A 13459-nucleotide genomic window follows, 5' to 3' on the forward strand; every position below is an offset into this window, starting at 1 on the left:
TTAAATTCGATAGGAAATCGTCCTGCAGAACAAATGTGGAGGGTGGCACTACGAATGCTTCGGTTGCCTTGTAATGCAGCAGAAGGGCCATTAGTAAGAGGTGAGGACTCGCACCATGGGTAGCACACAGGCTTTATGAAATGGTAGTCCAGCCAATCTTACTCTATGGGGTTGTGGTCTTATGGGACATATTTAACACGGTGAGTATTACCAAAATGGAAGTGCGAGAACCAAGTAGGGTTCTGGTTGGTATCAGCGGCGCTCTTAGATCAACACCTGCCTTGACACTGAATGTCATGCTACACATACATGAATATTGTGGACAAGATGGCTGCGGCCCGGACATGGGCTATGGGCTTTCTCATTATGGGCATTTCAGCATTCTTACTAAATTTGACTTCATCCTAGATAACACAGACTATTGTGTGCCAACAACTGCCCAGTATGCAAGCTGCAGAAAAGTCATATCATCGAGCAAGAGTGATAATGGGGCTATGGACTGGCTAAATGGTTCTCGGATGGGTTGAATTTGACCAGAAAGGTTGAATGAAGGGTTTTCTGTCAGGGGCTCTATGTAAACCGCAAGTTTAAGTTGCCTGGTTACTGCAGCGTCTTCCAAGCGGAGGTTGCAGAAATTAGGGGTGGTGCGAATGAGATATTGTCTAAAGGGCGTCCCTTAAAGAGCGCATGGTTACAACTTAACCGAACAAAGATGGCAAGATGGCTAATGGGTATGCAGAGTACCCATGCCAACCTGTGGTCTGCTCTTATATAGATGGGCCTCGAGTCAGCTAAGCAAACGCTTGGCGGGACACTACTTCTTGCAGGGTAGCGAGTTCGTTAAGGCCAAAAGTGTTTGGCATATGTACGCGCTAATTATTGGGTTGACCTAGGCACATTTATTAATGGTGATTGGGGTATTTTGCTGTCCAATATGTGTCCATGCGGTATGCCTCAGTATACTGGAAAACTTTTCCTGCTGCAGTTGTATGGCGGATGACGAGGTAGAATCATCGAGACACTTAATGCTTGACTATCTAAATTTTTCAAAACAGGCAAAAATTTTACGGTCTCAGCTGACTAATATATCCGAAGGACTTATCAAGGATCGAGATCGGTCTTATTCAAAACTAGTTATATACCCCACGTAACGCTTATCTAAGTAGCTATAACTAACGTCACCGTTATCTTTTGTTGTCTCACAACGGACTTTCATATTGTCCACTGCCTAACTTACTAACACTTTAATTTCAGCAAAAATTTTGATATCTTCTCCAAATTTGTATTCGTATTGAAAATGATTTTTCGATATGGAAAATTTCGGAAAGTGGTAAAAATGCAATAACTCATTACCAAAGATTGATAAGCTGATTAAACTTGGCGAGTGGATTCATTTTGTGATACAAAGCCAATGTTAAATCAAAGATTTGGAAAATGGGAGTGGCACTGCCTATATTTAGTAGAATATAATATAAAAGTTTTACAATCCGTAAACCAAAATACTTTGAAAATTCAGCAGAAGTATGATTCTTGCTCCCCGAGTAATACCACGCCCTCTTAAAAAAAAAAGGTTGTTTAAGTGCTAGTAAATTGCACAGCACTGTACACATACATAGCATTATATTTATCTACAGATTTGTCGTACAAACTATTTCCATAACAATAATAAAATTTATAAATCTCTGCCTTTTTACTCGTTTTCAGCACAAAAAATCTCGCAATCGACTGCAGGTGAATGGCAACATTTCAAAGGAGCTGCGTATGATGGGGCATGCGAGCACACAGAAGAATACATCAAAGTGAGTTAATGCTAAAAGAAGTTGCAGCGCAATATTTTGTTTTATTTATTTAAACTTTATATTTGATTACTTTGCGTATTTTCGCGTAAATTTCTACAGTATTTAGTTTTTTATACCTTTCATGAAAATGAAATGGTATATTAATTTCGTCACGAAACCCAAAATTGTAAGACCTTAAAGGAAAATAGATAGACCCACCGTTAAGTATACCGAAATAATCAGGATTAAGAGCTGAGTTGATTTAGCCATGTTCGTCTGTCCGTCTGTCTGTTTGTATGCAAACTAGTCCCTCAATTTTTGAGATATCTTGATAAAATTTGGTGAGCGGGTGTATTTGGGTGCCCGATTAGACATTTGTCGGAACCGACCGGATCGGACCACTATAGCATATATCCTCCATACAACCGATTTTTCAGAAAAAGAAGGTTTTTGTCATATCTTACTCAATTTAACAGATTGAAGCTTCAAACTTCACCATACATTTTCGTATATTGCACATATTGTTGCCTGAAAAAATTTATGAGATCGGTCGTATATATAGTATATATCCCCCATAACTGATTCTTCAGATAAGAAATTTTTCGTAATTACTGCCCTATTTTAAGAGCTAGAGGCTTCAAATTTCAACGAATGTTTACGTGTATAGCATATATTGTTGTCTCAAAAAATCATAGAGATCGGTGGTATATATATTATATACCCCATATAAACTGTCACTTTTGCCCCTTTTTTACGACTAGAAGCTTCAAAATTCATCACATTTCATCAAATAGTTAAGTTTACGTCATATATGTTTGAAATACGTTATTCGTAGTCATAGTTTTTACACGCAGACCACAAAAAACCTGAAACTTTGCATCCTCACACAAAGTACCTACCTATTTTTTATTTTATATTTATCTTAAAAATCGTTTAGGTGTGTTGATCTGTTCACTATATATTTCTTATCTTATAGATCCGATTATTCGGACATTATGAACGGGATAAGATTATTGTTCAGCCCATTCATGAATGGCTGTACCGAAGACAGTCCAGTTCTTACTTGTTTTTTGTTGTTTTAATAAAAAGTAAGGTGTTTCGAGGAAAACATAATTTTGCTGACGCCAAAAAAAAACATAATATTTGCAGATTTGGATTTGGCGATAGTTCCGAATGTACCAAGGACCCCGAGGATGAGGTGAATGAGTATTTAATGCGCGCCATAGACGCACGCAGCATCGATCATTTGCGTGCTGAACATTGTCAATCGGTGTTTTTGTGTTTCAAAGATCAAGCGCTGGAAAAGAAGGTAAATACGATTATTGAGTGAAAACGTTGGATTTATTAATATTGGAGAAAAATTAAAAAGTTACACACGACGATGGTTACTACGACATGTTTCTAAGTTTCACTCCCTCAATAGCTAGTTTGTAGGGAGCTGTGTTTTGAACTCGAAATCTCCAATATTCATACTTCATAGCCTACCCCCTGCGGGTAAGATGTTAAAAATATGCCAGCGGTAGGTATACTGATCGTAAAAGGCGATCATAATACCATGGTAACAAACTTCCGTCATTTAATTAGTGACTCTTACTAATCAGGCTATCCAATCCTGCAGTGGTGTTTACTCAAAAGGAGCAATGCGGGCACGGGCATCGCTTGCTTTACCCTAGCATGGTTAATGCAAACTGTACTGCGGGGAGCATAACAAGCCAGTTATGACCTGATACAATGTAACTCATAATGCTTGTTTTCAGGCCTTGTATCCTGCCTTGAGGACTCGGATGAATCGCGGAGACTATAGTTTCATGTTTTTGTTTGGTGTTTTCCTTGATACGATGAGTTCACTTTCGGAAAAGATGACACTAAAGCTTTGCCGCCACTTAAGCCCTCGAATCAGGCAACTAAGCTTTCTCTACGGAGTAATGCGGTCTTCTTCGTTGGAAAGTTGGCAAATAAAGTGTTCCCTTTCCCACAAGGTTATACTTCAAATATTCATCTTCTGGTTGGTTCAGGTGGATCACATTCAAGAATTGTGACCCCGAAGTATGCCTGTTGAGTATAAAGTTGACTAAATGTTGGATAAGCAGATGCCTATCGTTTGTTCATAACAATGGATAATTGTAGGAGTGGATTTCTGCTCAGCCTTCTTTTTGATATATTTCAAACTATGTTGGGCTGTGTTGTACGATGGCATCGGATCTTGAGTAAATATTATAAGTGGCTGTGTTTAATGAAGATGTATCTTGTAGCTTATCCCTTTTGAAAGGGGCCGAGGGTGTGAACGGATGACGTCGAAGTATTTATTTTACAGCGGACAGACATTTTAATTCGATGTGCTGAAAAAGTTGTAGCGCATCTCTTAATTGTGACGCAGGTTATCCTGGTGCTCTAAAAAGGTTGTCAAATACATCTGGCAGTCTCCGAATGGTACGGAAACTCAAGCTAGAGTTGTCTCGCTATCGGATACCATTATCCTTAAAATAATGGGACATTGGATGGATTCCATATCATAACGAGATAATACCTTGTGATTCTACATTTGACTAAAAGCTAATTTGGTACATACAAAAGGAGCAATGCGGGCACGGGCATCGCTTGCTTTACCCTAGCATGGTTAATGCAAACTGTACTGCGGGGAGCATAACAAGCCAGTTATGACCTGATACAATGTAACTCATAATGCTTGTTTTCAGGCCTTGTATCCTGCCTTGAGGACTCGGATGAATCGCGGAGACTATAGTTTCATGTTTTTGTTTGGTGTTTTCCTTGATACGATGAGTTCACTTTCGGAAAAGATGACACTAAAGCTTTGCCGCCACTTAAGCCCTCGAATCAGGCAACTAAGCTTTCTCTACGGAGTAATGCGGTCTTCTTCGTTGGAAAGTTGGCAAATAAAGTGTTCCCTTTCCCACAAGGTTATACTTCAAATATTCATCTTCTGGTTGGTTCAGGTGGATCACATTCAAGAATTGTGACCCCGAAGTATGCCTGTTGAGTATAAAGTTGACTAAATGTTGGATAAGCAGATGCCTATCGTTTGTTCATAACAATGGATAATTGTAGGAGTGGATTTCTGCTCAGCCTTCTTTTTGATATATTTCAAACTATGTTGGGCTGTGTTGTACGATGGCATCGGATTTTGAGTAAATATTATAAGTGGCTGTGTTTAATGAAGATGTATCTTGTAGCTTATCCCTTTTGAAAGGGGCCGAGGGTGTGAACGGATGACGTCGAAGTATTTATTTTACAGCGGACAGACATTTTAATTCGATGTGCTGAAAAAGTTGTAGCGCATCTCTTAATTGTGACGCAGGTTATCCTGGTGCTCTAAAAAGGTTGTCAAATACATCTGGCAGTCTCCGAATGGTACGGAAACTCAAGCTAGAGTTGTCTCGCTATCGGATACCATTATCCTTAAAATAATGGGACATTGGATGGATTCCATATCATAACGAGATAATACCTTGTGATTCTACATTTGACTAAAAGCTAATTTGGTACATACAAAAGGAGCAATGCGGGCACGGGCATCGCTTGCTTTACCCTAGCATGGTTAATGCAAACTGTACTGCGGGGAGCATAACAAGCCAGTTATGACCTGATACAATGTAACTCATAATGCTTGTTTTCAGGCCTTGTATCCTGCCTTGAGGACTCGGATGAATCGCGGAGACTATAGTTTCATGTTTTTGTTTGGTGTTTTCCTTGATACGATGAGTTCACTTTCGGAAAAGATGACACTAAAGCTTTGCCGCCACTTAAGCCCTCGAATCAGGCAACTAAGCTTTCTCTACGGAGTAATGCGGTCTTCTTCGTTGGAAAGTTGGCAAATAAAGTGTTCCCTTTCCCACAAGGTTATACTTCAAATATTCATCTTCTGGTTGGTTCAGGTGGATCACATTCAAGAATTGTGACCCCGAAGTATGCCTGTTGAGTATAAAGTTGACTAAATGTTGGATAAGCAGATGCCTATCGTTTGTTCATAACAATGGATAATTGTAGGAGTGGATTTCTGCTCAGCCTTCTTTTTGATATATTTCAAACTATGTTGGGCTGTGTTGTACGATGGCATCGGATTTTGAGTAAATATTATAAGTGGCTGTGTTTAATGAAGATGTATCTTGTAGCTTATCCCTTTTGAAAGGGGCCGAGGGTGTGAACGGATGACGTCGAAGTATTTATTTTACAGCGGACAGACATTTTAATTCGATGTGCTGAAAAAGTTGTAGCGCATCTCTTAATTGTGACGCAGGTTATCCTGGTGCTCTAAAAAGGTTGTCAAATACATCTGGCAGTCTCCGAATGGTACGGAAACTCAAGCTAGAGTTGTCTCGCTATCGGATACCATTATCCTTAAAATAATGGGACATTGGATGGATTCCATATCATAACGAGATAATACCTTGTGATTCTACATTTGACTAAAAGCTAATTTGGTACATATGATTCGGCAATGAAGTGTGTAAGGTTAGGAACATGGAGCCGATAGTTGGGTCACTGATCATGCAATTAGATCCATGTATTTTCGAGGCAAAAACTCACATTAGAAGCATATTTCTTAATTCGTACTTAATACTCGTGTTACGGAAAATATGCCTGTATCCACTCAGTTATTCCTCGTTGCGCGCTTTGTCTCTAAGTATTGCCTTTTTTGTTGCTATTCCTTTTACTAGTATATCAATATTATATATTTGTATTCAAATATCGAGACAGCTCATATTGCTTTATAACATTGTTTTTGTTATTGTTAGTAGATTTATGTAATTTTTATTTATTTTTTCTAATTACTAAAAAAAAATTCAGTATGGCTCGGAACCTGATCGCATGTTGGGCGTATATTTCTATTGCAGTTTTGTTGTACTCGTCGCTACAACAGTTATAAGACTCTCAATATTTAAACCGTAAGTAATAAAATAGCATTAATCCATACAAAAAAGATACATCTTGAGTTTGCTCCTGATTATAATGGCGTAAGTCCTGTACAAGTTCAAAAATGCTTTGGGGACTTCTTGCTGAACCGTTTCTCGAATTTTTTCCTCAAAACAAGGTAGACAATTTCTCCACTCTTCAAAAATTTGTATTCTAAGTTGAGGGAAAAATGGCTGAGGCATAATATCAATCCCATTTTCCATATGCTATTTTTAGTTTAACATTCATTTTAAAGAACGGTAGGAGCTCCCACGTTTCACACAAGGTCTTCAAACTTATTAGTCTCTCACAATGGCTTCTGTAAATGTTGGGCTGCTTGATTTATCTGTAAATAAGAGAAAGAATTTCTCGGGGCTTACGCTTACAAGCGAAAGTTCGGACCTTCCTTCGATTGTAATGCAATTGGATGGGCCTCTAGATCAGAAAAAATTTGCCCTTTCTAGACATCCAAGCGTCATTCCAGTTGAGAAGTCCGATGTTTGGTAAGGTCAAGGTCAAGATGCACTGCTTCTAGCGGGCACAACGGTAGGAGCTCAGGACAGGAATGGTGTTTTCTTTTATGAAAAAAGTCCCAAATTCTAATTTTGGACTACGTCGCTTGATACTGTGCAAAATATCTCACTTTGTAGGTAATGAGATCGATTGTGTTATTCAGTGGAAAATATTTTGTAAGAACACACAAACTCACGAGAGAGCTGAGAAGCACCAAAAGGGGAACACTACTTTCAGAAAAGAAAACGCTATAAAGCAAAAGCTCTTTTTAAGCCGAAGTCAATAGGAAACTGAATGATGCACTGATAGTACGGTTAGGTTAGGTTGAACTGGCCGGTCCATGAGGACCGCAAATAGACTGAATAAGTCCGTAGTGCTATCAGAAGTTTGTTTTAAAGACCAAACTGAAAACCCCTATCAAAAACCAGGACCTGTGTTATAAAATAACTCCGTCCTCTTGGCAAATACTAGAAGCTTCCTACGATTTAAGCCACTTGTTGCTTCTAGATCTGACAGCTGTATCACTCCTATTAGCTGGAGTCTTAGCCTGGAAAGTGCAGGGCAAGAGCACAGAACGTGCTCGAATTTTTCCTCCTCCAGCCGACACTTCCTACATCTGCTATCACTGACCAAGCCTAGTTTAAAGAAATGTGACGCCAGAAGGCAGTGTCCAGTCAGAATACCCGTCATGAGTATACAGTCCTCTCTTCTTGATGATAGAAGCAACTTTTTTAGTCTAAGGTTGTAAGATATGCACATAATTTCGGCACTTTACAGGCCCGCGCTTTAACCCACGCCTTTCCTGCTTGGTCGATCATGTGCACCTCTCGCCTTCTCTTAATTTCGCCCGGTCTAACTGGGACGTCTACGGAGCAAGCTTCAAGGTATGCGCCCTTTTTAGCTAGTTCATCCGCTTTTTCATTCCCATCTATTCCCATATGCCCTGGGACCCAATATAGATGTATGCTACTCCCTGTCCCGATTCCAGGGACTGCTTACACTCTAACACGCATTTAGATGCTGTGCTATGCTATTGCCTTAATTGCTGCTTGATTGTCAATATAAAAGTTAACACGATTGCAGCTTGGGCTATTTTCTTCCAGGGTTTCTACTGCTTTGGTTACAGTACAGCTTTGGCTACAGTAAGCCAGCAGCCTGTAGGATCTGTTTATTTCCGGATCAGCACAGTATACCGCAGACCCTACTCCTTCCACTACTTTGGAACCATCTTTGTACACATGTATCGCCTCGTCCGCCATTTGAGCACACTTGCGCCAACCTTCCACCTCTATTGTGGCCTTAAGATCGCCCTCGAAGCGCAGATAGTACGGTTAGAAACGTGAAATTTCACCGGAATATCCAAGCGATCATATTCCTTACTTAATTGGCGCTTAACCGGTTAAAAGATTAACAGTTTAAATAACTAAAGTCCCTAGACCCTCTTCCATAGGCGGGTTCCGATTAAAATACTTTCTTGTCATTAAATCATATTCAGTACTAGCCTACGCCATTGCGTAAAGGTCCGTAAGTCTTTCGAAGAAATTTTCTCTCGAACACTTCCTGTGCTGCTTCGTCTTTGGGTGTTATGGTTCATGCTTCTGCACCATATATCAGGACGGGTACGATATGTAACTTATGGAGCATAATTTTTGTTTGCTGAGAGGACTTTACTTTTCAATTGCCTACCGAAGTCTTTTTACAATTTTTGTTGTCTTTTTACTATTTCGAAATTATGGCGGCAAACAGTGGCGTGGTTGCCAAGGCGAAAATGCGCTGAGTTCTTGCACGGTGACATCAGGCAGATTGTTCTGTTCTCATTCACAACCAAACCCATATTTTCCGCTTCTTCTTCTATTCTCATTCCTATTCCTATTCATATACCAATTGCTTTTTCTATATCTATTCCTATTCCTGTTTTTATTCGATTTCCAATCGCTGTCCTTCTAATTCTCCCTTTTCCGGTCCCTCTCCTACTCATTCTTCCTTTCCCTAACCATCTTCCCCTTACCGGGGGAAAAATTCTTTGCACTTGCTTTTTAATTGACATTTAATCCGTATCACCATCATTACTTTCATCGGGATTATCAACGTTAGTCTTATTTTTCTGGAACGTTTTCTCTTCTCCTGCATCTTCTTTCACTTTGCCTATTATTTTCCTCTCACCTTACTTTTTCTTTATTCCCTATCTTTCCACTTCCTATTCCTTTTTCGTCATCTTATACCTTATCCCTCCCATTTCATGTCTAATTTAGCTTCCATAAACAACGAACTCTCTTTATCAACTCTTCCATTAGGTTTAAGTACACTCAGTGAATCTTTGCGCTCTTACTAACTCAGAGAGCAAAGTGAAATTGTCGCGTGACTATTATATAAACCGTATATAAAAACCGTATATTAAGTAAATAACAAGTAAAACTTAATTTCCATTTAACTTATCGCTTTTTTATCTCCTTTCTTCTCAATCTAGGAATTTATTAACACTCAGTACTTCATGGGCGACAATTGCGATTGTGTTGGTAATTGCATTTCTTGTCGCCGCGCATATGATCAATGTGAAGGTAACAAATACGCCATGGGTGTCAAGTGAAATTAAAAATAACTTCTATGCTTTTTAATTAAATATTTATTTATTTGAGAGACAATGCTTGAATGTCGAATTTCATTTGTTTTTGCGTTACATACAATATGAGCAAAAAAAAAAAAACAAATATTTTTATGTACAAATTGTTTTGAGTTCATTGTGATGTCTGTGAAAATTCAATTTTGCTTGTAATCCGATTTTATTCAATTTGATGACTTTTTTAAATCTGTTAAAATAAGTCAATATGCATGCATTTACATATATTTGTACATACCATGCAAAAAATGGATTAGCCTAGGAAGAATCCAGGATGAGTCGCAAAGGAGTATGCGACCACTGCCAGTTTTGATCTCTTTGTATGATTTGAAAAGTTCTCTTTTGTTTGAGGATGTCCTATCAAGAGGCTAATTGTACCCATTTATACCCGAAAGGGATCGATAGAACCAATCACCTTTGTACCTATATGGAAACATATGGTTTCGACTTATTAGTGCTCAAATAGGGATCTGTAAGTCCTGCCAAAATTCAAAATAAGTTTTGTATAAAAATTAAGTACGTTGAGTTAGTAGTAGTAAAAGGTGTTTTTTTTTTAATTAAAGGTTCTTTAACAAAACAAAAATTGATGTATTTTTTCGCCCGCTTTTCAAAAAGGAATAAAAAATATTCTCCAAAAATGTAACATTCACTCCAGAGTAGTCGTTAAGTCCTAGTAAAAGCATATAGCCTAAAAAAACATGTAGTAGCAATTTTCGTTGACCTGAAAAGAGCGTTCGAAACAATTGATAGGAATATAATGCTCGATAAACTAGAAAAAATTGGTATTAGGGAAAATGTATTGCAGTGGTTTAGAGGCTTCTTATCAGACCGGAAACAAAGAACCAGCATCGAGTCAGTAGTCTCATACGAGGCACAAGTGGACATAGGCTTACCACAAGGGTCGGTATTAGCACCAATCCTCATCAACACTACTTGAAGTAAATGAAACGCACATTTCAATAGCAAGGAGCAAAATGCAAGAAGATTTGGACTCATTGTATAGATGGCTTTGCATTAATAAACTCAAGCTTAACGTTAACAAAACTAAGTTCATGGTTTTATTTATTCAGATCTAAAAATAATGAATACGAGCATTGAGGATGTCAAAATATTTAAGTACTTAGGGATCCTGATTAACAATAAACTGAGGTTTACAGATCATATTGATTATATTGTTGCCAAAATGGGCAAACAAATTGGATTTTGGAAGAGATCGTGTAAACTTATTAGTAAGAAATATAAGTTGAAACTTTATAGATCCATCATAGAACCGCACTTCTTATATTGCCCTACAATATTCTTTATTGCCAATGAAACACAAGTAGACAGGTTACAAATTATGCAAAACAAAGCTATGAGATCTATATTGAAAATGAGGTACGACACTTCCATAAAGAGTATGATCGATGCACTAAACTGGTTGAGTGTGAAACAGTTGATATTTTACCATAGTATGAAATTTTTATTTTATATCAAGCAGAGTAAATTACCAGCCTACCTAAGTGAAAAATTTGTTTATGTGAATGAAACCCACTCTTACATAATCAAGGAAAATGATAATTTTAGATTACCTCTTTTCAAAACAGAGATGGACAAGCAAAATATATTTTACAAAGGCCTGAAATGTTTTAATGAATTACCTAATCATGTTAGAAATTGTGAAAACTTAAACACCTTCAAAAAAAGTTTATTAGAATATTGCAAAACCCTTCCAATAAGATACAATATTTTGTATCTGTATGTCATGTTACTGATCCTTGAGCGTACATGGCAATCCAAGCAGACACAGAGGAACCTTATGTATCAGGTCAAATACATATATCGCTCGCAATCAAATTGGGAAAGAGTTCATGAAAATATCGTCCCAGACAAACAGTTGGAGTGTTCATGAGAATAACGTCTATTCCAACAAAAATAATGAAACAATAATATATTATAATTAATTATGTTTACATAAAAGCTGGTACAGGGAGGATTGGAAACACGTCCTTTCCAACCGCCCGATAAGAGTGGCTCATTCTGCTGAGCTGTTAGCTTTTGGGTTGGTTGACCGGAATCAAATGCATTCCGACAGCATAAATAATAAAACTTTGTAATCATACGTCTTGGAGTAGGGCAGGATTGAGAACACGTTCCTTCCAACCTCCCAATGAGACGACTCCAAGACTCGTCCCTTGGGACCACCAGCTCCTGTGCTGATCGGAATCTCATGCATTCCGACACCCCAAATTCTAGAAATCAATTATTATTATAAAAATGTACTTATAATTTGTAATAATCCAAGTTTTAGGCTTAAAACGCCGTAATAATAAATAAATAATAATAATAATAGTAATTTAAGTTCGCATTTTTCTTATATAATTCAAAGCAGTCACCTGTAATCCTTTTTTATTTTACTAATTTCGCCTTTTTTTTAATATTTCCTTAAATGGGCTACATGGATTTCAAACTGACTAATCCCAACTGAGCCCGAAAGGGATTAAAAGGGGTCAGTTATGCCCAAATGTAGGCAAAAGAGATCAAACCGAGACCAATATCTTTAGGGATTTATCGCCCGATTTTTTGCAGGGTATTCTTTCGCAAAGATTTTCGCATGTATGCATGTGTGTATATATATGTACATTTGCCAATGTATGGACGCGCATAACAAATAACTCTCTCAGCTACAATCTGTTCAAAGTGCTTGTTTTTGGTATTTTAGTGCTTTTTGTGTTTTTTTTTCAGCTACCGATTGGCATCAAAAGACTCTCAATACGAATTCATAGAAATCGAGTATTAGCACAATGCTTTGCCTTTTTAACCATTACGCTGATTGCCTTGACAACTATCCTAACAATGGTAAGTTGAATGAATATTGAATTTTATTTAGATGAAAGTGTCTTTCTCCTATGCAGGTGTCTTGTATGAAGGTGTCTCAGTTTCCGTTTAAATACGTTAAAAGCATTGTTTTGTTTTTATCAAATTTTTTCTGTGGACTTATCAAAAGCTAGCTTTTACACGTATTCACGCAATACATCAACATTGTTATGAACTCAAATCATTCCTTTTCTACGCAGCTACACTGAAAGAAATGGTGCTAGTAAAATCAACAAATCGGTTCTGTTGTTCTTGACTTAAGGGAGATTCGGCGAAATTGATAGAATTATGGTTAATTCCACCGAGTTCTTTGTCAAACGAACAAATTTGTTTAGTCATTTCAACAGAATAGAAATTGTCGCTCTTAAGTTAACAAAATTTTTTAAAATTGACAGATTCCTAATCGATCTAACTGATTTTTCTTTTAACACAACACATCTTACAGGTAATTTCAACGGCGATCAACTGTCAATACATGAGCAAATTTCAAAGAGAATTTTACGCTCACTGCGCTCTCAACTTTGTGCTTACGGCGATGGTGCCACTTGTTAAAAAAAAGCACCAAAATAAGAAAATCATCAAATCGAAAAAGCACACAAAGTGGGAAAACAACAAAAAACTAGTTTTTCAGTTATCAATACAAAACGAGAAAACCCTGTTTTGAATTTACTGTGCAAAAAGTTATGAGATACCGGAACACCTATTTATCGGGTACAATTTTGTAACTTCTCGTCCAAGCGAAATGCAAAATTGCGCCCTCTTGTTGCAAAAGTTTTGCTTGAAC

General features: G+C 37.7%; 1 protein-coding gene across 1 annotated transcript in view; it reads left to right on the forward strand.

Annotated features, from left to right (window-relative positions):
• LOC137253159 (uncharacterized) overlaps nt 1–13459 on the forward strand; it is a 317974-nt gene that overhangs the window by 223702 nt on the left and 80813 nt on the right. The window contains exons 17-21 of the mRNA XM_067789611.1: nt 1705–1799; nt 2928–3087; nt 6585–6682; nt 9670–9760; nt 12544–12657. Of these exons, the coding sequence (XP_067645712.1) occupies nt 1705–1799; nt 2928–3087; nt 6585–6682; nt 9670–9760; nt 12544–12657 (558 nt within the window). The remainder of the gene's footprint in view (nt 1–1704; nt 1800–2927; nt 3088–6584; nt 6683–9669; nt 9761–12543; nt 12658–13459) is intronic.

The sequence above is a fragment of the Eurosta solidaginis genome, chromosome 5, assembly GCF_040869045.1.
Source record: "Eurosta solidaginis isolate ZX-2024a chromosome 5, ASM4086904v1, whole genome shotgun sequence".
Taxonomy (NCBI): domain Eukaryota; kingdom Metazoa; phylum Arthropoda; class Insecta; order Diptera; family Tephritidae; genus Eurosta; species Eurosta solidaginis.